We start from the raw sequence: 25,000 nt of genomic DNA on the forward strand, positions 1-25,000 counted from the left end.
GAGTTGATAGATGGAGGAATTGAGTTTTTGAGGCAATGAACAATACCAAATTTGCCGTGCCCCAATCAGAAATTTTAGTGAGTTCAGAAGTCAGGCGTTCTGTGGCTTCCCTGCGTGAGATGTTTAGTTGGACGTGGAAAAGTACAGAGTGGTATCATCAGGGTAGGAGTGGATAGGACAAGAAGTTTGGTTTAGAAGATCAGTGATGACTACTAGGAAGAGAGTGGGTGACAGGACAGAACCCTGAGGAACATCACTGTTAATAGATTTAGAAGAGCAGTGGCCGTCTACCAAAGCAGCAACAGAACGGTCAGAAAGGAAACTTGAGATGAAGTTACAGAGGGAAGGATAGAAGCCGTAGGAGGGTAGTTTGGAAATCAAAGCTTTGTGCCAGACTCTATCAAAAGCTTTAGGTATATCTAAGGCAACAGCGAAAGTTTCACCAAAATCTCTAAAAGAGGATGACCAAGATTCAGTAAGGAAAGCCAGAAAATCATCAGTAGAGCTGCCTTGACAAAACCCATACTGGCGATCAGATAGAAGGTTGTGAAGTGAGAGATGTTTAAGGATCTTCCTGTTGAGGATAGATTAAAGAAATTTACATAAGCAGGAAATTAAAGCAATAAGACGGTAGCTTGAGGGATTAGAATGGTCACCCTTTTTAGGAACAGGTTGAATGTAGGGAAATTTCCAGCAAGAAGGAAAGGTAGATGTTGACAGACTGAGTTTGAAAGAGTTTGACTAGGCAAGGTGCAAGCACGGAGGCGCCGTTTCGGAGAACAAGAGGAGGGACCCCATCAGGTTCATAAGCCTTCCGAGGGTTTGGGCCAGCGAGGGCATGGAAAACATCATTGCGAAGAATTTTAATAGGCAGCATGAAGTAATCAGAGAGTGTGGGAGAGGGAGGAACAAGCCCTGAATCATCCAAGGTAGAGTTTTTAGCAAAGGTTTGAGTGAAGAGTTCAGCTTTAGAAATAGATGTGATACCAGTGGTGCCATCTGGTTGAAATAAAGGAATAGAGGAGGGAAAGAAGAAGCAAAGTTATTGGAGATGTTGGCTAGATGCCAAAAGTCACGAGGCGAGTTAGATCTGGAAAGATTTTGACACTTTCTATTAATGAAGGAGTTTTTGGGTAGTTGATGAACAGACTTGGCATGGTTCCGGGCAGGAACATCTTGAGATGTTGGCTAGATGCCAAAAATCACGAGGGGAGTTAGATCTGGGAAGATTTTGACACTTTCTATTAATGAAGGAGTTTTTAGCTAGTTGATGAACAGACTTGGCATGAGATTCTGGTGATGGAAGTACCTTTTGTGAGCCACCTCTCTATCATATATAGCACGAAAACAGACTGTGTTAAACCAAGGTTTGGAAGGTTTAGGTCGAGAAAAAGAGTTAGGAATGTACGCCTCCATGCCAGACACTATCACCTGTGTTATGCGCTCAGCACACAAAGACAGGTCTCTGACTCCTGTTCAGGGTACAGCTGGCATATGCAATCACCTGAGGACAAGAACTCTCAGTCTGCTGCATTAGAACAGCGCCTGCTCCTAAAACGCTTGTATCACTGAAGAGTGTAAAAGGCAGACTGTAATCTGGAGAGGCAAGGACTGGAGCATGAGTGAGTGCATGTTTGAGTCGGTCAAAGCTAGTTTGCTGGGCGTCGTGCCATACGAAAGAGACATCCTTTTTGAAAAGACGCGTGAGAGGCAACGCAGTGGATGCAAAGTCTCTGATGAATGCACGGTAATAATCCGCAAGATCGAGAAAAGTTCGGGATGGGAAAATCTTGAATTGCTTGAACTTTAGGATCAGTAGTATGAATGCCATCCTTGTCATGACATAAAAATTCAATACGTGAGCGAAGGAATTTACATTAAGGCAGGTTAAGTTTAAGGCCTGCTTCCTGGAATTTTTTGTAAAACAAGTTTAAGTTTGTCAAAGTGAGACTCAAGATCACGAGACACCAAGATCAAATCATTAAGGTATACAAACAAACCATCGCCAGTAAGACCTTGAAAAAGACTATCAACAAACAAGTCCCTGGCAAGTTGGGGACGAGTTACGTAAACTCATTGGGGCACAAAGCCACTGATAATGACCTGATGGATTGGAAAAGACAGTAATCTCATGGCTACTATAATGCAAAGGAATTTGCCAAAAAAACCTGATTTGAGGTCAAGAGTAGTGAATACAGTGATTATAGACTGCAAAAGGTTACTTAAAACCGGAAGAGGATAATGATCAGGGACGGTCACAGAGTTAACTTTCCGAAAATCAACTACAACACGAAAAGAACTGTCTTTCTTTGGAACCAAAAACAATGGTGAGTTCCACGGGAAGTATGATTCTTGTGTTATACCGTCTTTCAGCATTCCATCAACTAAATTCTGAACAACAGCACGCTGACTGAGGCAAACGATAGGAAGGCACAAAAAAAGTACGTGTATCAGGTTTTAACCGAATGTGATGCGCAATACGGTCTGTGACACCGAGAGGTTCATTAGGCAAAACAAGAGCTGGTTTGTGTTTGACTAGCAAGTCAAGGAAACAAGACTTTGCTGTTGGAAAATCCAGCACCTTAACATGAGCTGAAAGCTGAGAAGTGAGATCAGCAGTATCATGATAAATATCTGTATCAGGAGAAACAGAAACAGCAAGGTGTGGAGAGTCATCAAAGGACCTACTGTGGCAGACTTCAAAAGGACCAAGAAGTACGCCATTCTTGAGAGAAGTAGGAGCACCTGTTATGTTAATCATCAAGGCATCAGTTACATGATCTTCTCGGACACAGGAAAGAGTACTTTTAATAGCCAACCTATGAACACGTACAGACTCTGGCAAAGATAAGACACAGGAGTCAACAGGCGCATTTGCCACGCGAACGGGAAGGCGAACAGCACTCATGGTGCCCACTCGCTGATCTCCAATCACAACAGCAGAACAGGCGTCCACAGTAGAGATTGAACGTTTCGACTCTGTGAAATCAGGCAATGACAAAACATGATCTGTGGTGCATGAACCTTTTAAAGTATGAACAGGAGGTTTAGAGGCTAAGAGTGGTGTCAGAATGTCTATTGCAAAGATAACAATATCCTGATATGAAATAGCATGATAAGGAAACACAACAATTCCATGAGTCACAAGCGAGCCAAGTCCTAATATACCATTGCTGCTGAGGACAAAATTAGTAAGTTACAAAAAATTTTGCTTCATGTGGTGCTGAATTACTGACAGGAGACAAGAGGAGAACAACTGTACCAAGGACATGTAAAGAAGAACCTTGTACACTGAAAAGATTATTGTCAGCAGCCTGTAATGGAAGGTTAAATAAGTCCTTAAATTTAGAATAAGCCTGGACGCCCAAAAGATTACAAGGAGCACCTGTGTCAATTCCCAAGGAAAGAGGAGTGTCGTAAGAAAAGCATTGGTAAAGTTGTATATTTTGAAAGGCATCAGTGATATTAGGAAGAGTGAGAGAGTGCTCCGGACAAGATGGCACTAATCTTTCCCGCTTTGAGTTTGACGGAGGCGGCGAGCGAATATATCGTGTCTGACCAGAGGAGTGAAAGCGAACAAGGCAAACGAGGTCTCGGGGCCGGAGACGGCGAGCGCGTATATCGTGTAGGAGCAGAGGAATGAAAATGGACACAACGACCAGGTGATGAAGGTTTAGGACGAGAGTGGCCTGAAAACTACTTAGAAGGCACATTCCTAGAAGCTGAGTCACACTCATGTGGAGGCGATGAGCGAGCAATATGAGTAGGTGTGACCATCTTTGCGGCAATAAGTGCATGAAAAAGCTGGACACCGGGATGAAGGCAACACTTGAGAGGAAACACACTCAACAGGAGACGTCTGAGTTGGAGATGAAGGTGCAGGAGACAGGTCACTAGCAACAGGTGACAGACTATGAGAATAAGGCAATTCCTGCAGCTTGTTACTGATTTTTATGGCGAAATAAAAAAGAGAGTCAGTAGGTTTGATTTCAATGGTGGAAACAAAAGCGTCTTTCCCGAGGAGTAAGATAATTAACATAACTTGTGAACTCTGTGAAGATTTGTAGTTAATCTAGACTCATCTGATCATTTTGTGTCCGGTTTCCAGAATTCAAAAACTCAATAGCATCATGTGCGTACTCGGTAGCATGAACTTGACCGACCATGTGACCTACATTTCCAATCTGTGTAGTAAGCGATTCAGCATAACGAAAAGCCCAAAGAAAGAAATCATGAGTCCGTGAAGCTCCAAAGGCACGCAAGAAATTACTACGAAACTCAGTATAGTCATCTTGAAGCATACAAGGCTTAAAGCAGTGACCTGACATCATGGTAAAGGCAAGTGAGCCAGGGATTAATTATGACCTAACAAAAGACATCTTATTTGCTCCAGAGACAATGCAGTGTAGTTGGGGTCCTCTCTCCCAATTTTTTTAATGGTATGGTTCTGGTGCAGGAGTTTACTAGTGGAGGGAGGAGCCATAGTGGCAGCAGCAGAAGCAGTAGCAGTAGGTAGAGAAGTAGTGCTAGGAGTATTAGACATTGTAGAATTGCCACTTCTTAAAAGGATTTATCAAAAAAAAAATACATATTAGAGATTTTAAAAAAATACACAAGAGAAATGTACACAAAAAGTAAACACAAAGACACAAAATATAAATGCAGTAATGTCAGCAATAATGAAAATATATATAACAATAATGTGATAAGTGGAACAATACTGTGCCCAATAGTGAAATATAAACAAGTGACAAGAAAATCCAAGCAACTGCTGACAAAATATGACAAAAAATTAAACAAATACAGGTTTGCTATGCAAAATGAACTTATATTTGGAAAGACATACACACAAAAAAAAAAGAAAAAAGTACACAATTACAAAAAGATGAAATTGTAAAAAAAAATAGTACCAGGAGTAAAATAATAAGTGAGTTAGGCTAACTCGACCTCAGTAACTGTGGGAGTACCGCTGGCACCAAATATGTGCTAGGATGGTGTGCTAGCACATCTAATAATGTCCAAATCCAGGGATAACAGCAAACACTGTATAAAATATCTCCCAGTATAATAACAAAGCTGCCAAGTGCAAAGTATAACCTTATAGGCAGAGGCCGGCCACTAGCTGAGGAACAACGGGCGCGCCTGGGAGGAGACGCCACCTAAAGAGTGATCGAAAACAAAAGGGTAACGAGAGGCGTCGTACATATAAATTAAATACATAAATGGTAAATAATGGTAATAATGATAATAATAGCAAAAGGAAAATTAACTTATAATATATACATGGACCTCCTACCATATGGATCTAAAGTTGCTACTGTTGTTGCTGTTGTTGTTGTTGTTGTTGTTGTTGTTGTTGTTGTTTTGGTTGTTTTTGTTATAATTTTATAGTTAGTTACTATTACCATTATTATAACTTGAAGTTGGAGCAGTCGGATATATATATATATATATATATATATATATATATATATATATATATATATATATATATATATATATATATATATATATATATATATATATATATATTTATATACATATATATATATATATATATATATATATATATATATATATATATATATATATATATATATATATATATATATATATATATATATATATACATATATATATATATATATATATATATATATATATATATATATATATATATATATATATATATATATAGAGAGAGAGAGAGAGAGAGAGAGAGAGAGAGAGAGAGAGAGAGAGAGAGAGAGAGAGAGAGAGAGAGAGAGAGAGAGAGAGAGAGAGAGAGAGAGAGAGAGAGAGAGAGAGAGAGAAGCACTTTCACTTCCCACTTCTCCAAGGCCTCGGTAGACTTTCACTCACTTTCTAAGGTCAGCCACTGTACTAGATATACTTGTGACTACTTTCTTTTTTATCCTCCTGCCTTCCATCCTCTCTGTTTTCTCTTCTCTCTCCTTATCCTCCTCTTGTTTTGTCTTTTCTTCTTATCAACTCAAAGGCTTTTATTTCATTTTCATTCCCTTTGCTCTCTCTTTCTCCTTTCCTTTCTAAGCTATGGTGGAGAAACTACTTGTACATCATCACTATGTTCTTTTGCACTATAAACGTGAGCATACCAACTCTTTAAATTATGTATCTATTTATTTTTATTTTCCTGCGGCGATGTTACATAATTGCAGGAAAGAGTCAAAATGAGGTAGTGAAACAGGTGAACGAGGACTTATGTTAGAATAAATGTCAGAGAGAGAGAGAGAGAGAGAGAGAGAGAGAGAGAGAGAGAGAGAGAGAGAGAGAGAGAGAGAGAGAGAGAGAGAGAGAGATGGCGACAGAATGCAGGATCATGTAATTCGAAACTCATTGTTGCTCTCCTCGTCGCCTGCTGCATTTCGAGTGTTTCCCGTCACAGCAGAGAAGTGGCGCCTTAGTGAATTCCAGACAATATGTTAAGTGTTTTCTTCACCGTTGGCATTTCTAAACGAAACTGTACTATGTGGTGTTTTCAACAGGGACACTTCCCGAAGAATAACAGAGATAATCAGAGACATCGTATTTTGTGGTTTGTGGTGAGTCCAGACCATATATTGCGACATGTTCTTGGAATCTTGCTGTATACGGTTCCTGTCACTGTGGTCACTGATTTTAGAATAAAGTTTACTCTGGTTTCACGCTCGGTTGGAATGAACTAAACCCATACAATAATTGCAATACAAACCTGTTAAGGTCTCTTCCTCCGTCCATTGCTTACTTCCATTCACTTTCTTTTTGTTAAGTGTTGCTTGAGACAAGTTAGGATTCCTTGCTATTCATGCACAACACCAACACCAACTAGAAAAGTGATCATGACTGAACGTTGCGAGAGGAGACTCAACTGCCAGCTAAACCTCTCCCTCCTCCTCCTCCTCCTCCTCCTCCTCCTCCTCCTCATCCTCCTCCTCCTCCTCCTCCTCCACGTCCTCCCCCTCTCCCCTCTTCCTCTCTCTGTCTTCATGATCCTTTCATTTTAATCTCCCCTTTTCTCTTCCTGTTCCTTTTCCTTCGTCTCTCTGTCTGTCTCTATGTCTCTCTGTGTGTCTGTCTGCTTTTAATCGTTTCTTTATTCCTCTTTGTTCCTTATAGTCTAAATGCATTCCTTTTTTTCCGTCTCTCTTTCGCTTCCTCTTTTTTTGCCTTTCTCATAATTTATTCTTATGTTTTTGACAGTACTTATATTCGTCCTTACTTTCTTCTTCTTCTTCTTCTTCTTCTTCTATCATTATTATTTTTTCTTATTAATTAATTATTTATTTGAACTCAATTTTTCTCGTTTTCTTTCGAAGGATGGGTAGCTGTGCTATCCTGTCTCTCCCACTAATAGTTACCATAGAATTGCTACCCAAACAGCCTTGTTAGGGCCTCCTGGTCTGTTGCTGTTTGGACTTCCTTTATATATACATTTCCTCCTCCACTCCGCCTCCTCCTCCTCTTCACCATCCCCTGTTGCTGTCTCTGCCTTCCTTTTACCTCATCTCATCTACTCTTGTCTTGCTCATACATGCTCTCGCTCTTTATAACCTTTTTATCCTTCTCGAATATTCTCAAATGCTGATCTGTTATCGCCTCAATTCAAAACACATTCTACTCAGCATCTTCTACACTCTCATTTTATAATTTTTGTCTTCTCTTTTTTACTTATTTTACTTTATATTTTCTAATTTCTCTCCTCATCTTCCCGTCTTCCATTTTTTTTTTTTTTTCATTACTCACTTTCCTTTCAAGTTTTCTCCTTCGCCAAGCTCACGTGCCTCAGTTACTCGACGCTTTTCCCTCCCTCTCCATTGTTCGGATATTGTAAGCCTGCAAGTGTCTCTTATGACTCAGTATTTACTGCTGCTTTCTGTTTTCAATGTGTTATTCATTCATTATTGACATGACAACATTCTCTAAGTTCCTGCCAGTGGTATTCTGTATTTCTCCCTGACCTTACTTCCTCCTTCCCCTCCTCCTGATAAGAAGTCCCCTCCTTGATAGAGGGTACAATTGTGAAAGTAAAAGTAAGCGCTCGCGCGCGCACGCGAGAAAGGGGAGAGAGAAAGAGAGAGAGAGAGAGAGAGAGAGAGAGAGAGAGAGAGAGAGAGAGAGAGAGAGAGAGAGAGAGAGAGAGAGAGATCCGCCTACTTCTACTAACTTTCTATCTCGGCCTGTTTATATCTAGTGTGCCCTAAATGTTATACGCTGCAAATATTATGACAACATAAACATTACATACAAGAGTAAATGATGACTCCTTTCTATGTATCCATCTGTATATATATATATATATATATATATATATATATATATATATATATATATATATATATATATATATATATATATATATATACATAATACTCGTCCTTTTTAGCTATCTATCTATCTATCTATCAGTCTACATACCTAAGTATTTACCTATTTGTCTATTTACATATGTATCTATATTTAAGTCACTTCATCATGATCTATATACGTGTATTTACGCGGTGACTTGCGTAGGCTATTAAGTTGTGCAAACATATGAACTAGTCTGCTGATAATCTTTGAGTTTCTTTATGTTTAAAATCCCAAACATGTAGGATTTAGTTCCGCACCGCAATCGACCGTTAATTCCCCCTTCACTGTCCATTCTGGTAAACTAGCCTTCAACTTTGCTATACTCCACGACCTAGAGCAATTGGAGCAACACCCTACTCGTATTCCGTCTTGGAGATGCACCCAACATTCTTGACCTTTTCCTAACCTCTAGTCCTGCTTATGCTGTTACCCTCTCTTCTCCGTTGGGCTCCTCCGATCAGTCTCATATCTGTGTCTTGTCCTATAGCTCCAGTCCCTCCTCAGGATCTTCTAAGCGGAGGTGCCTCTGGCATTTTGCCTCTGCTAGTTGTATGGATCTGAGGAGGTATTTTCCTGATTTTCCTTGGAATGACTACTGCTTCGGTGTCAAAGACCTCTGTGCACCGAACGTATAACAGAGGTGATAGGGTCTGGCATGAAGGCGTACATTCCTCACTTTTTTCTCGACCTAAACCTCCCAAACCTTGGTTTAACACAGCTACTTCTCGTGTTATACATGATAGAGAGGTGGCCCACGGAAGATACTTGAGCACTCCATCACCAGAATCTCATGCACTTTATATTTCTGCATGGAACCATGCCAAATCTGTTCTCCAACTAGCTAAAAACTCCTTCATTAATAAAAAGTGTCAAAATCTTTCAAGATCTAGCTCCTCTCGTGACTTCTGGCACCTAGCCAAAAACATCTTCATCAACTTTGCTTCTTCTTCTTTCCCTTCTTTATTTCAACCAGATGGCACCACTGCTATCACATCTATTTCTAAATCTGAACTCTTCGCTCAAACATTTGCTAAAAACTTTACCTTGGACGATTCAGGGCTTGTTCCTCCCTCTCCTCCACCCTCTGACCACTTCATGCTACCTTTTAAAATTCTTCGCAATTATGTTTTCCATGCCCTTGCTGGCCTAAACCCTCGGAAGGCTTATGGACCTGATGGGGTCCCTCCTATTGTTCTCCGAAACTGTGCCTCCATGCTTGCACCTTGCCTAGTCAAACTCTTCCAACTCTGTCTGTTAACATGCCTACATTCAGCCTGTTCCCAAAAAGGGTGACCGTTCTAATCCCTCAAACTGCTGTCCTATTGCTTTAAGTTCTTGCCTATCTAAAGTTTTTGAATCTATCCTCAATATGAAGATTCTTAAACATGTATCATTTCACAACCTTCTATCTGATCGCCAGTATGGGTTCCGTCAATGCCGCTCTACTGATGATCTGGCTTTCCTTACTGAGTCTTGGTCATCCTCTTTTAGAGATTTTGGTGAAACTTTTGCTGTTCCCTTAGACATATCAAAACCTTTTGATAGAGTCTGGCACAAAGCTTTGACTTCCAAATTACCCTCATACTGCTTCTATCCTTTTCTCTGTAACTTCATCTCAAGTTTCCTTTCTGACCGTTCTATTGCTGCTATGGTAGACGGTCACTGTTCTCCTAAATCTATTAAAGGTGGTGTTCCTCAGGGTTCTGTCCTGTCACCCACTCTCTCTCCCTATCATTCATCATTGATCTTCTAAACCAAACTTCTTGTCCTATCCACTCCTATGCTGATGATACCACCCTGCATTTTTCCACGTTTTTTCATAGACCTCCAACTCTTCAGGAAGTAAACAGTTCATGCAGGGAAGCCACAGAACGCCTGACTTCTGATCTGATTGCGACAGAGCAAACTTGGTATCGTCCAATGCCTCAAAAATTAAATTCTTCCATCTATCAACTCAGCACAACCTTCCAGACAACAATCCCCTCCTCTTTAATGACACTCAACTGTCCCTCTCTTCTACACTGAACATCTTGGGTCTGTCCTTTTCTTATAATCTAAACTTGAAGCTTCACATCTCACCTCTAACTAAAACAGCTTCTATGAAATTAGGTTTTCTGAGACGTCTCCGCCAGTTTTTCTCAATCTGTACAAGGGCCTTATCCGTCCATGTATGGAGTATGCTTCTCATGTCTGGGAGAGCTCTATTCATACCATTCTTTTAGACAGAGGGAATCAAAAACTTTTCGTCTCATCAACTCCTCTCCTCTAATTGACTGTCTTCAGCCTCTTTCTCATCGCCGCAATGTTGCATCACTAACTGTCTTCTACCGCTATTTTCATGCTAACTGCTTTTGATGTTGCTAACTGCATGCCTCTTCTCCTCCCGCGCCTTAAATTTCTGACTACCGCTTCAGACCCTATTCGGAGACTGGCATCTCAGTTTTTTTTTTATTTTTTATTTGTGTTGCCCTTGGTCTGTGTCCCTCCTATATATATATATATATATATATATATATATATATATATATATATATATATATATATATATATATATATATATATATATATATATATATATATATATATATATATATATATATATATATATATATATATATATATATATATATATAAAGCAAACCAGTACTCCCTGTAACACTTGGCAATTTCTTAAAGGAAGTACTTATTTTCTATTGTATTTTATGTACATATGAGATGGAACGTCAGGTACACATAGTCGAGAGTCAAACAAAACAATAAACAATACACAGAAACAAGGAAATAGTAAGTTTCTGTCAAAGATGCAAAGTTGTAAAATAATGAGGATCAGTACTTTTTCCTCATTCTTTGATTATATTCTTTAACTTCAATTACAAAAATATTTTTGATTTATTCACACACACACACACACACACACACACACACACACACACACACACACACACACACGCGCGCGCGCGCGCGCGCGCGCGCGCACACAATATTTGACGTGAAAATTTGAAAGAATAATTTAATAATAATAATTTACTATTTTCAATAAAATACTTCCGTATAACGAATGTTGAAAGTATTTTGAGATGCTGAGATATCCGTGAACCTTAACAGAAATATTGTCTACAAGAGAAATTTTCGGAATGTGGCAAAGCCTTACAATTATTTGCATTCTTCTCATCACCCAATATGAGGTGTTAATATATGACTGACTTTGAAGAAGTCAATCATATATATATATATATATATATATATATATATATATATATATATATATATATATATATATATATATATATATATATATATATATATATATATATATATATATATATATATAAAGACTCGTAAACAAACGGATCACTGCTTTCTCACTTTACTAACTTTGCTCATTTCACTCGAGTTTTTCTCTTTTTTTTTTTTTTTTCTCAAACAACCTTCATGTATTTCTCTTGCGTTCAGACATTTCGTTTTTTTGTTTGACGTTTTTTTTTTTCACTATCACCGTTAATTTGTTCCTCATCGCATCACACGTTTTTCACTTTGATGGTGTACCCTTCGTTCTGCAGCCACTCGGCAATGATGTTGTGGTTGTTCTTCATCCACGCCATGTTGTTCTTGACCTTCTCCACCACCCGTTTTACTGTCCTCGAGGCGGCGGAGAGCTCCTCGCCTCGCTCCTCTTTGAAAGCCATTACCTGCAGCAGCACCAGACACTTCAGTTAGTAGGCACACATGCACAAAGATAATTTCTGATACGTACGGGGACACTGCGGCGTCCAAGAAATCAGTGAGTTTGGCTCTACTGAAATTTTTATCTGACTCGATCATCCCTGTATTACTTCAAACTGTTCTTCTGTTTTCGATGAATATTTGTTGGTATGGTCTCCAAACACTAACTCACTTATAATCCGGAATATTGTTTTCAATGATAGTTTATAAATCATTCTTTTCCTACAACCATTTCGTAGTGTAGCGTAGACTATTTCTTGTCTCTCAGAGAAAGATACACCCAAGTTAACCAATATAATAATGTGCCCCATCATTCCCTTATGTCAATTAATCAAATTATTCAAGTAAAGTGATAATGATTTACACAAAACGAACTGGAAATACCTCCTTCAGTTGCTGCTCCGTGTTGAAGTTGTTCGTGGCGGATGAGATGAGCCTAGACCTTGCCTTTCCTCCGAAGCTGAGAAATATAGAACATTGTAAAGGATTCTTATAAATGTTGTAATACCATTTGAAATATGCATACTACAGGCTGTGATTAGTGTACAGAACCTCTCAGACTCTTTAATTTTGTGATGATTTTAGAAAACCACCAATGCATGATGTGACTGACTTAATTCACCCAGACTCTGCCATCTTCATCTCTCACACACACACAACAATCACACAATACAATCATTGTTAAACTCTGCAAAGTAACAGACCCAGGGAGGGATTCCTCTCCTCTTACTAGTCATAAATCTTCTTCCAGTTGGTCCGCAGGTAATTCCACGCCAATGTACGACCCATGTCGTTATTAGCCACAGCGCTGAACACCCTCTGACTGTCCTGCTTCCGAATGCCGCTCTTGTCGTCGAAGGCCATGTCCAAATACCTGGCAGGACAGATATAGGCAGTTGACCACCTGCTTCTACAGGAACACACGAACACACACACGAACACACACACACACACACACACACACACACACACACACACACACACACACACACACACACACACACACACACACACACACACACACACCTGGAGAGGAGCCATTCTTTCTTGGTACATCCCATGGCTGACAGCAGACTGGTCTTCTCGGATGCAACGTTGCTCTTGAGGTAGTGACTCCAGGCAAAGTTCCACTCCTCTTCCCCTCCCATCTCCACTCCCCGGCAGTATACCACCCACTTGATGTTGGGCGTGAAGATGCTGCAACAGAGGAAGGAGAATCAATGGATGCTAGAACTTGTTAGAACTTTCAGCGGAACGTCCAACCTGACAACATTCATCTGTCATTGTTATTGATGTACCAAACTCACACCAACCTTTCATTGTGTGGATGAAGCATCCACTGCCTGTAGAGCTGGTGGGCAGTGTCGAGGCAAGGCTGATGACCCAGAACACACGCCCAGTTGAGAACAGTCTGGCGCAGAAGACTTTTTTGCAGCAGGTCGTTTGGATTGTCGTCGAAACCGATGACATCGTACAGCGGCAGAACCAAGTTCAGCGTGTAATTCTGTCAAGAGTCAAAGTTTTTTGGTGTATTACTAGCTTATTACTGTTATTGTCATTATTATTATTATTATTATTATTATTATTATTATTATTATTATTATTATTATTATTATTGTTATTATTATTATTATATATTATTATTATTATTATTATTATTATTATTATTATTATTATTATTATTATTATTATTATTATTATTATTACTACTATTCCCCCTGTGTTAGGGGACAGCCTGGCCGCACACTGCACTGCTGAATTAGAAGAATGCAGTCACCGTATTCCTCCACGAAAGACGCTTAAAATAGAACTTACCTTGAGAAAAAGGCGTGCGTGACATCTTGTTTGGCTAAATTATTAAGAATGGCGCCAGCCTGGTGAACAGGGAGGCGCACAAATCACAGACACTCAGTGACCACAGGTGGCAAAGCTGCTGAACACACGTAGCACTGTCTCGATGAAACTCCGGGACTACTCACCTTGAGAGCTCCGTACGCTCCCGTGAGCTTGAACATGCTCCTCACGTAAGTCAGGGAGCTGATGGCAGCTTTCCATGGCAGGTATTCCCTCTCTTGGTCCAGGTACTTGAACACCTTGAAAGCCACGCTGTAGCTCATCTGACCTGCCGTGGAGAGGGGAAGAATGAGAGTGTGTCAGTGAAACATAGCAACAGACTCATGTTTCGATTGTATGAGGCAGAACGCGGAGTGATGGGAACCAACCTGCCCTGGCCAGGTCAAGGGCGTCGTCGATGATCTGCGCCCTGTTGACGGTGGCGATGGCGCGGTGGTCGGTGAGCAGCTGCTGGATCAGCAGGTTCCAGTTGTGGTCGTCGTAGTTGACCCTGTAGTAGCCGGTCTGCTGCAGGTTGAAGATGACCCAGTGGTCCTTGGGCGGCAGAGAGGTGACGGTGACCTGGGCCTCCGAGTCCTTCATCCACACCTTGGCCTGCGTCTGGCTGAAGTCAGGCTGGTCTTGGCTCGTGTACGTCAGCGGCACCCACCACTTGTAGTCGTGCGTGTCGTCGGCGTTGTCGTCCTTGACCAGCAGGAACCGCTCCTGCAGAGGCCAGTGGGATGGTGAGGTGAGGTGAAGGCGTCTCGCCGCATGGCCGCCGCCACTCCCTGTGTGTTCGCCACACACTCACCTGCGAGACAGTGGCCGAAGTGCCGTCGGCGCTCCGCTCCACCTTGATGACGGGGTAGCCCATCTGCAGCGTCCACGTGTCCATGATGGTCTTGACGGTGAGGTTGAGGGGCAGCGTGCCGGCCTCATGCGCCGCCTTCGTCAGGTGCCGCCACAAGTCGTCCTGCTCTGCGTTATCATACTTGCTGGAAGGAAACAACAACTGCTGTACAAGAATGGGGAGGACAGTGAACCCGGTGATGTAGAGCAACGACAACAAGGCGACGACACACTTACAAGGCGTCCAAGTAGGTGCTGAGGCCGTGCCTGAAGGCCGCTTCCGTCAGGAAGTGGTTCATCATGCGGATGATTGTAGAGCCTGTGGGAGTGAAATTTTCATTTGTTTGTTGTATAGAATATGAAAAATGTATGTTATGATATTTAGGACACTGAAGCACACCTGGCTCGTCACAAACTATTTTGCTTTTATAAAAAATAAATAAATAAAATAAAACAAGCAGAGATCCTCTCTTATGAGTTGTGTAAATCACTGTATGTACTTTTTAAGAATGAAAAATCTTAATCTTGCGATCCGTTATTTACCTTTGTGATAAGTAATTCGATCGAAAATTTGACTGATTTCATTTGGATGATGGACTTCGATCCTGATCGGGTGAGAGGACTGAACATTGTCGTAATCCATGACAGACTGAAGCATGAGGTTCACGAACAGCTCCATCACATTCCACGTGGGTTCCACCTGTCACAGAGGCAAGACTGCGATGATACAGACATTAAGTGGTGAAAATGGTAAGCTTCGTTCATAGATTCATAAAATAGAAAGAGTGACATATGAATACTTACACTTTGCATGCCGATATACTCCACATAGGAAGCGAATCCCTCGTTAAGCCACAGGTCTGTCCACCAGCGAGGTGTTACCAGGTTGCCAAACCACTGATGAGCTAGCTCGTGAGCCACCACCGCCGCCACATAAAATTTATTCATTGGTGTTGACACAGTGGGATCGTAAAGAAGCGCAGTTTCTCTGAAGTGAAGGAAAAACACATGTAACACTCGCGGTGGTGCATGTGCTAGGATTAACCGTATACGTATCCCGACACTAACCTGTAGGTGATGAGGCCCCAGTTTTCCATGGCTCCGGCAGCAAAGTCTGGAATGGCAATCATATCTTGTTTGGGAAGCGGGTACGACTGGTTGAAGTAATCTTCGAAGTCATCCAGGATAGCTGGTCCAATTAGATTGGAATACGTGGCTTGGTCCAGTGCATCTTTTCTGGCCCAAGCTGGAAAAAGTAAACATAAAATGTAAAGTCATTTAGTAAAAGATGTATGGTCATGAGTTATGGAGTCGTGTTATTATCCGAAAAAGTATTAATATTGCGTTAAAAATCCTATTCAGCGTCTGCCTTACTTCTGAAAAGTGATCCGCCTTTAGTTGTAGAATTGAGATAGACGAAATCAGAAACGACGAAGGCGAGGAGGTAGGTGGACATCGGGACGGTGGTGTGGTACTGGTCCCATAACCAGCCCTCCTGGTCCTCCCTGCCGCACAACACACTCGTTAGTCACAACACAAAACAAATGTGAACAACATTGGATTTAAGTAAAAGTCTTGCTAAAATGAGTTGTGCTGACGACTCACATGGGAATGGTTTCCTTGACGGGCATGTTGGAGAGTGAGGTCATGTTGCTCTGGCGGGCGAGGTGCACCTCGAAGGTGGCCTTCAGCCCAGGCTCGTCAAAGCAAGGGAAGGCTCGCCGCGCGTCCGTCGCCTGGAACTGTGTCGCCGCCAGCCACCTGCAGGGAATGGAACGGACCGTCCAGCAAACATTTGACACACAACTTCCTGCGAGCATGGCACACCTGTGACGGTGGTGGAGACCAGGCCAAGCGACACTCACGTCTCGGTGCCGTCTGCGTGTCTGTAGGAGGATCTGTAGAACCCTTTCATCATGTCGTTAAGCAGACCGATGAAGTGCATGGACAGGACGTATTTGTCGCCTGGCTGCAGTGTCTCGTTCAAGTGCGCCACGTAAAACTCCCGCTCGTTGTCAAACTGGTGAGCGGCAATGGCCAGGCCCGGCCCTGTCGGGTCCTGGGCCGCTCTCAGCTAGAGGTAGAGAAAACATGACTGTATGAAGAGTCTGAAGTTCGGATTATAAATACAACAAACTCGCATTATTTTCAGTCTGTGTTTCTTTCCACATCTGGTGTCTGTGTTAATAATATTGTTACATTTGAAAACATTGTTTTTCAACTCTTCCACTGCAATTCTGTGCAATCTGTTATTCTTCTCTTCTACTCTATCTCTCTTCGGAGTCACAAAATGCCCCTTCATTAGTCACGTCTGTCTCTAAGCCAAGAAAGGACGGTTGCCGCCAGGCGGCAGGCGGCGTGTCACTGACCTTTACGGTGTCGTTGTAGGTGATGATGTCCCTGATGTGCAGTGTGATGTTAGAGGTGGCCTCCAGCACCTCCATCTCCACCTCCACGTAGCCCAGGATGCTGAAGTTCCCGTTGATGAGCGGTTGCAGCCTCACCAGGTAGTGGAGCGGACGCAGGGCTCGCGGAAGGCGCACGTCTACTTTTTCCTTCTCTGGAGCTGTGGTAGTGGTGGTGGTGGTGGTAGAGGAGGGCCTCTTTGTGGTCGCTGTGGTGGTGGTTGTGGTGGTGGTGGTGGTGGTGGTGGTGGGGGTGGTGGTGGTCGGCAGCATCTTGATACGCTGTGGGTATCCATTAGGTAGATGTGAGTACGAGTACATGTAAGTAAATCTGCTACTACTTATGACATAACACATGACACGCCCTCGGCGGACGCCTCAGCCCAGCACTCACCGGGATCTGCTCCACCACCACCTGCGTCTCTGTGGATCTCACGGAGTCTTCCGTCTTGAAATGCGGGGCGAAGAAGTACACGAGGAGTCCCGTGGCGACGAGGCCGCTGACGAAGAGGATGGCGAAGAGCCACACGACAGAGCGGCTCACGAAGCAGCCGCTCTTCTTCCCGAAGGACACCATGTGTGAGTCTGAGGCGTGGACATCCATCGCCACCACGTCACTGCTTCGCGTCATGGTGGTGCTGCTGCTGCTGCAGGAGTGGAAGCAGGAGGATGTGAGACTGCTGGCGTAGGGAAAGTAGTTGTGTTGTTGTTGTTGTTGTTGTTGTTGTTGTTAATGGTGGTGGTGGTGCTGGTGGTGTTATTGTTGTTGTTACTATTATTACTATTACTATTTTTCTTTTATTATTATTATTATTATTATTATTATCATTATTGTTATTATTATTATTATTATTATTATTATTATTATTATTATTATTATTATTATTATTATTGTTATTATTATTATTATTACTATTACTTTTACCATTACTATTATTGCTTCGAGAACATTTTGACAAGTATCAGCAATTAATTATTCTTCAGTCTGCGCTCCTTTCACCATCTACCCACATTAACATTACTATGACTGATCAATGTTTGTGTGTAGTAGCAGCAGAAGCAGCACCAGTAGCACAAGCAGCAGCAGCAGCAGCAGCAGCAGCAGCAGTAGCACTAGTAGTAGTAGCAGTAGTAGTAGTAGTAGTAGTAGTAGTAGTAGTAGTAATAGTAGGTAGGAATAGCTGGTGACTGGATGATGGTGATGGTGGGTATGGCATCAGTGAGGGAACAAAGGTGGTCAACCACGAGATAGTGAGAGTGGCACTGGCAGGTAAATCACATTCTTCACTATTGATTGCTTTACTGTACGAATGTAAATAATAAAAAAAAATACGTATATAATACGAAAATGTAAAAGCAAAGAAAAATCATAAGAACAGAGTAGCACTTGATGCTTTTCTATTATTTTCCTGACAACATCAAAAGATGACAAGGAGAATCATGAATACCAAGGCAGTCATTACTCTCTAAAGCCAAATGGAGACTATATGGCAGCGGGATGAGCAGTAACTGGGGAGTCAAGGTACGGAATTAATGCACTCGCGTCTGGCTAATAATGGCGCCGATACTGATCTTTTTGACGCCTGGTGGCTCGGAATCACTCCCACGTAACCGATTCACCCTGCTTGTGGTGATTCACGACGCTTGGCGCACCGGGTAATAGGGTAATAGTGGCAGTTTGGGAGTTCAAAAGGCACCGCTATAAACACGGGCAACCTTGCCAGCAAGACCTCGGGCTGGTCATCTGCGCCCCTTAAAAGTCTTCAGACAACCATGAACACGATGACCAAACGTAGCGAGAGAAGAATGTGTGTGTATGAGAGAGAGAGAGAGAGAGAGAGAGAGAGAGAGAGAGAGAGAGAGAGAGAGAGAGAGAGAGAGAGAGAGAGAGAGAGAGAGAGAGAGAGACCCAAAGAACACAGACCTCTCTGTCCCCTCCCCCCACTTGCTACTCCCGCTCCGCCTCACACTTTCACTGCTGCTCAACTCAAGGTCATCTAGCGTTCGTATAATAGAGGCATGTTTGGTTATCCTTCTCTCTCACTTTCCTTTCTTTTAATATTCTGTATAATACCTATTCGCTTTCTTGCGCTGCTAAAGATGCTGCAAAACTTGCAAAACTCTCTCGGAATATCTACTTGCAATGATAGAGTGGGTCGCCCTAACATTATTTTGTTCTCCTGCCAATGACCTTATGTGATTTCAGATGGAGGTCAAAGTAAGATCGTTAAGATGAAGTTCACGGGGTGAGGCTGCAATTGAGGTCATTGTACCAACGAAGCAAAAGCATTTAATATACAAGATCATGTCTAGACGTGTCCTGTGACTGTAAAGGGAAAGGAAGAGACAGAGAGAAAAGAAACAGAACGGGAAGTGCAAAAGATAAGCAAATGCGGGGAAGGAAGAGGAGAGAATGAAAAGGAACGGAAGAGAAACAAAGGAAAGGAAAGAGAAGTGAAGTGAAGGGAAGAAATGGGAAGGGAAGGGAAGGGAAGAGAAGAGAAAAGAAGGGATGGGAAAGAGAGGGAAGGGGAAGGGAGAGAATGGAGAGCACGGAGAATATAAAGAAAAGGAAAGGAGAACGAGACCTACAGTAAAATAACATAGGAGGGAAGTGATGAACGAGACGGGGGAAGGAACGTGAAGGGAAAGGAAGGCGGTCACAAGAGGGCCTGTAGTTAAGTTCATGAGGAGGGAGCTGGGAGTATAATAATCTAAGTTACCTGCAACACCCACCGATGGATGAAACTTTTGAAGGGAATGAAATAGAGAGAGACTGAAAGAGTGCATGAGGGTGAATGTGAGTTTGTGTAATAGTGTGTGAGGGAGTGTGTGAGTGAAGGTACAAAGGGATGCGTGAGTTGATGAGTGTCTGTATGGATGAGTGAGTGATTAATGAGTATGTATATAAGGAAAGAAAGAAATGGTATTGAATTAACTGGTTTTAATGTATACAGAGAACAGGGCCATATGACGCCATCAGAGAGAGAGAGAGAGAGAGAGAGAGAGAGAGAGAGACGTGGAAGGGATACATAAAGCTGAGAAGAGAATTACCAAGAGAGAGAGAGAGATGTGAAGACATCGGTTCCTGGCACGGCTGAGGACTTCCGGAGGTGACATGCTGCCTTAGAGGTGACATTGGGAGACAAAGAAATGACTGAGTGCTTATTCTGTATAGGACAGACAAGTCATGAATACGTATACACACACACACACACACACACACACACACACACACACACACACACACACACACACACACACACACACACACACACACACACACACACACTCCTACCTTGCCCTGCGAAATACCTGTCCGATAAAAAAAAAAAGTGACGGTCGAGGATATGTTTAAACGAGTCTTCTTTACTACGCGAGAGAGAGAGAGAGAGAGAGAGAGAGAGAGAGAGAGAGAGAGAGAGAGAGAGAGAGAGAGAGAGAGAGAGACAGAGAGGCATGTGATTTGATACCTCATACCTCAACTTTTCCAGCTCCCTTCCTCCTCCCTTCCGTATCACATTCAGCGGTGAAAGGCAACTACCCTCCAGGTCGCCTCTCCCTTCGCCCCTCCACCCCACCTTCCCGGACATCTCCAAATAAATATGTATGAATATGCCCCGCTCAGAGCATTAAGCAGAGTAGGAAATTAACGCGAGTATTTTCACATTTTTTTTTTTCCTATTTTGATCCAAGAAGGAGATTAACGTGAGTATTTTAACTTACATTCCCTCCCTCTACTCCCAGAAAGAAAAAGATTTTAACTTTTTTTCTTATTTTCTGTGCAAGTAGCAACAAATATTAAGGACAGTAATGATGAAAAACATGTTTACCTCAGATGTCTGTATGCCTGCTTGGTGTATACATGGTATTATTATGATTATGATGTTTGTTTTCTGGTTTCTTTAGTTTCTATTTTCATTACATTTCTAGTATATTCTCATTTTTACTTAGTTTTAGTTGTCTCTGTCTCCGAATAAAACTTGTTGTTGCTGTTGTTGTTGTTGCTGTTGTTTGTGTTGTTGTTGTTGTTGTTGTTGTTGTTGTTGTTGTTGTTGCTGTTGCTGTCGTTGTTGTTGTTGCTGTTGCTGTCGTTGTTGTTGTTGATGATGATATTATCATTATTATTATCATTAGTAAACATATCTTGATTATAAATAAACAACATGCAAAACAAAATAACACGCACAAACCATACTGGATATAAAGATACAGAGTTCTATACTAAACACCAATAAACCCCTAAACTTACAGTACTGCTACTAGCTACTAACCAACACCAACAAGGAAAAGTCACGTCATAATCTAAAGAAAAGGCGGATGCGCACGTGAGACAACATTACTGCTTCGGCGCCGAGCGAGTAGTAAATAGTGATGTTTATAGCGAGTACGTGACTTATGTGGCCCCTTTCATGCATCTCCCGCGGGAATCAACATGGACGTCAGGAACTTCTGGCGCAACTAGACTGATTTGATAAGGGGACCCGGGTGAGTGTTTGGCATACTCTCAATTAGAGCCTTGCTCTCAATAGCCCCGTGATAGGAGTGGGCTGGATGTGCCGGTAGGGAGTAAAGGAGGTAAAGAGGAGGTGCTGACGCAAGAGAGGCGAGGGACGTGCGGGTATTAATTCACAAGTGTGAGGCTGCCTCGTGTTAGTGCCTTGTTTGGCCAGCACCCTCCGCTCGTCTGTCTTTGTCATGAGAGGTGTGGTGTGCACGAATCTCATTTTTCGCCGCTCACTTAAGATCTATTAGGCAATTGTTTGTGTCGGGTGTTTGCGTTGCCTGCCGAGCCTCAGGCCTTGTAGAGGACAGGCCGTGTTGACCTTGAGTACCGGTATTGTGACCCCGACCGAAGGGATGATGATGTGAGGCTGTGTTGCTGGTGTGCTGCTCGATGACTGTGTACAGTTGACACACACACACACACACACACACATACACACACACACACACACACAGAGAGAGAGAGAGAGAGAGAGAGAGAGAGAGAGAGAGAGAGAGAGAGAGAGAGAGAGAGAGAGAGAGAGAGAGAGAGAGAGAGAGTAGGGGAAAAAATAATGAAAAACACCGACACATAAAGAGCATCACCGTAGCTACCAGAGGATAGAATAAGCAGAGGCGAAAGGAACACGAAAAAAAAAAAAAAAAACTATAAATTAGAGATAAAAGACAATAATATATTGGTAGAGGTGAAGGTGAAGGAGAGAAAGAGAAACATTATTGGAGAGGTGAAGGTGAAGGAGAAAAAGAGAAAGATAATCGGCATGAGAGTATATATATATATATATATATATATATATATATATATATATATATATATATATATATATATATATATATATATATATATATATATATATATATATATATATATATATATATATATATATATATATACACATATATATGTATATAGGAGAGAGAGGGAAAATGAATTCTCGTGGTGCCTTCGAATACTGTTTACCTTCACACGTGATGGACAAACAAGTCTCCAGTAACACACATTCAAACACGTTCCCTCTGCGTCCGAGAATCAGTAAAACAAGCATAACTATGTTTATGTTTACCATGTTGAAGGCGTGCCTGTAGAAGTAAAATTATACGTATATATATTTTCATTCGAGTATTTTTTTGCTCCACTGGTCACACCTCGCTAGACTGCCTTACTCCTGAAAGCTACAAGCCAAGTGCGTCGTTCTGTGGAAATGTTACTACCTACTTCACGTAATCTCCTTCCGCCGTCACCTTCAAGCTGCCACGCATCTTTTTGCGACGGCCTTCATTCTTCTAATATACCTTTTTGTGCGCTTATGTTGGTTGGCTTCAAAAGTGACCCTGCAATGATCGTCTCGTTCTGCCATTCGTTTCCTCGCATGCCAAAATATGATCCACCACCAGCGATGCACGAAGAGACTGATTAGTGAATAACTGTAATTTGATACAGTATCTAAAAAAAAATAATAATAATAATAAAATAAAATAAATAAATAAATAAATAAATAAATAAATAATAAAAATCAACCACTCATTAGACGGTCTTATTTACGTACATCATTAGTGTTTGGTGATTTTCTAGTAAGCTTCATATATATATATATATATATATATATATATATATATATATATATATATATATATATATATATATATATATATATATATATATATATATATATATATATATGTATGTTTGTAATATACCATTCTTTGTGGTACTTAATAGTATGAGTGATTTAAAGCATTGCAGGTAATACGTACGAATGAGTGCGTCGTGTCTTCACAGCATAAGTCTTCAGGGAGCAATCAATTTACTTTTGTTTTCTAAACCCTTAGGGGGCTTGATGCCCACATGATGGCCACTTCATTATACGATCAATTTAATGCATTGCAAGTAAGACATACGAGTGGGCACAGCATAACCCTTTCCAGGAAGCGGTCAGGGACAGTACTTTCCTCGCTTAGCGCCCTTTCCTCGCTGACATTGTGTGCTACCTGTTTATGCAAGTAGTTTACGGACTGCAGATATGATATGACTGCGTTTTTCCAAAGACTCGGTAACATCTAATGGTCGCAGACAATACTTTTCTTAACTTCAAGTAATAATTCCTCATTGAGTCATTTGCCCTTCACTGCATCACTGCCACTTCCAAAACAGAGCTTTCTCAACTTCATTATACTTTTGCTGCACCACAGACCACAATACTTCCTTGCACCACACTCACCCCTGCATCACCACTTTCCGCCACATTTACTTCACAGCACACCACAGCCCGACACTCCTTCCACATACCCGTCACAGCTCCCACACTGCATCCTATCAGCCTCCGGCACACCTCATTCTTACATCCTCCCCTTCCAACAAACAGGCGCTTGCACGCACGCTCAACCAAGCATTTAGATAACCTTGAGAGTTGTGTTTTATGCTGCAGGTTTACAATACACGCGTTACTTCGTCACAGTGACTTGAGAAGGATGTTAAGGATGAACAGACGAAGAGGATAACTGGGGAGATCGATGCAAGTCTACAGGGTGACGATCTGGACTAGTGGAAGCAGATACCGGTCCTGTGACGCGACTTTGAGCTGGGTACACGTGAAGGTCGTGTTACTTTGTGTCTGAAGTGTTTTGTCACCTTCCCTGTGTTTGGGGACACATTCACAGTGCTTAGCTCAATATGAAGACTATAGCTTTGTTTCCAAGATTGCGTATAAAATACAATTGTGACGTATTTATAAAACTGACTTTTCCTGTCGTTATGACTTGATGTGTTTAAGAAACCAAGAAGTAATCAAATACACACCTGTTTACGTATATGCCTTCCTGCGTCTTATTCTCAGTCACGCACTTTCTCTGTGTTCTCGCATGGTTTCACTCGAGACGGGAGAGGCTCCCTACTGGAGTCCCTAACCTAGAGGAACACCACGACCGACTGGCGGAGTGACCGTCAAGCTGGGGGACTACTTTTGCCGCTCACAAGCCCCTCCTTTTCCTCCTCCTCCTCCCCCTCCCCATGCCCATCCCCCTCCCTCCCGCCTCGCCTCTTTACCACTATCACCGTCACTTCAAAGCCTCTCTCTCTCTACTCGTCCCCCATCATTACAAGTTTGCGTACTTGCCATTAAACTCTTCATCCACTTAAAAAAAAAAATCACTGAAATTCTTTGATGGTGCTTCTCAGTCTTTGCTTTTCTAGCTTGAATCATTCTGTAAGTAATTCTTTCTCTCTCTGTTGTACTCTTCCGGTTTTTTGCCCCTCCGCTTGTTTCTTCCATCCTTCTCTTGCTCCTCTTTCTCCTCCTCTCTTTTTTTCTCTCTCATTCTCTCCTGCCTATCCT

At 41.9% G+C, this 25,000-nt stretch overlaps 2 protein-coding genes across 5 annotated transcripts in view; both read right to left on the minus strand.

Moving 5' to 3' along the window:
- LOC135114925 (aminopeptidase Ey-like) overlaps nucleotides 1-6,896 on the minus strand; it is a 34,239-nt gene extending 27,343 nt beyond the window's left edge. Inside the window, exon 1 of the mRNA XM_064031201.1 lies at nucleotides 6,713-6,896. Coding sequence (XP_063887271.1) covers nucleotides 6,713-6,738 — 26 coding nt within the window. The 5' untranslated portion in view covers nucleotides 6,739-6,896. The remainder of the gene's footprint in view (nucleotides 1-6,712) is intronic.
- A 4,136-nt stretch (nucleotides 6,897-11,032) lies between these two features.
- LOC135114924 (aminopeptidase N-like) overlaps nucleotides 11,033-25,000 on the minus strand; it is a 20,206-nt gene continuing 6,238 nt past the window's right edge. For 2 of the 4 annotated variants that reach the window (XM_064031200.1, XM_064031197.1), the window contains exons 2-18: nucleotides 17,557-17,809; nucleotides 17,127-17,444; nucleotides 16,623-16,831; nucleotides 16,363-16,518; nucleotides 16,132-16,262; nucleotides 15,826-16,003; nucleotides 15,562-15,745; nucleotides 15,301-15,457; nucleotides 14,995-15,076; nucleotides 14,720-14,903; nucleotides 14,295-14,631; nucleotides 14,052-14,194; nucleotides 13,386-13,576; nucleotides 13,099-13,269; nucleotides 12,803-12,946; nucleotides 12,457-12,532; nucleotides 11,033-12,038 (exon numbers count right to left, since the gene is read on the minus strand). In XM_064031200.1, coding sequence (XP_063887270.1) covers nucleotides 11,868-12,038; nucleotides 12,457-12,532; nucleotides 12,803-12,946; nucleotides 13,099-13,269; nucleotides 13,386-13,576; nucleotides 14,052-14,194; nucleotides 14,295-14,631; nucleotides 14,720-14,903; nucleotides 14,995-15,076; nucleotides 15,301-15,457; nucleotides 15,562-15,745; nucleotides 15,826-16,003; nucleotides 16,132-16,262; nucleotides 16,363-16,518; nucleotides 16,623-16,831; nucleotides 17,127-17,444; nucleotides 17,557-17,793 — 3,069 coding nt within the window. In that variant the 5' untranslated portion in view covers nucleotides 17,794-17,809 and the 3' untranslated portion in view covers nucleotides 11,033-11,867. Of the gene's footprint in view, nucleotides 12,039-12,456; nucleotides 12,533-12,802; nucleotides 12,947-13,098; nucleotides 13,270-13,385; nucleotides 13,577-14,051; nucleotides 14,195-14,294; nucleotides 14,632-14,719; nucleotides 14,904-14,994; nucleotides 15,077-15,300; nucleotides 15,458-15,561; nucleotides 15,746-15,825; nucleotides 16,004-16,131; nucleotides 16,263-16,362; nucleotides 16,519-16,622; nucleotides 16,832-17,126; nucleotides 17,445-17,556; nucleotides 17,810-23,955; nucleotides 23,994-24,465; nucleotides 24,622-25,000 lie in introns of those variants that run through there. The other 2 variants (XM_064031199.1, XM_064031198.1) reach the window with 2 other exon arrangements.

This window comes from Scylla paramamosain, chromosome 28, assembly GCF_035594125.1.
Source record: "Scylla paramamosain isolate STU-SP2022 chromosome 28, ASM3559412v1, whole genome shotgun sequence".
In the NCBI taxonomy this organism is placed as follows: domain Eukaryota; kingdom Metazoa; phylum Arthropoda; class Malacostraca; order Decapoda; family Portunidae; genus Scylla; species Scylla paramamosain.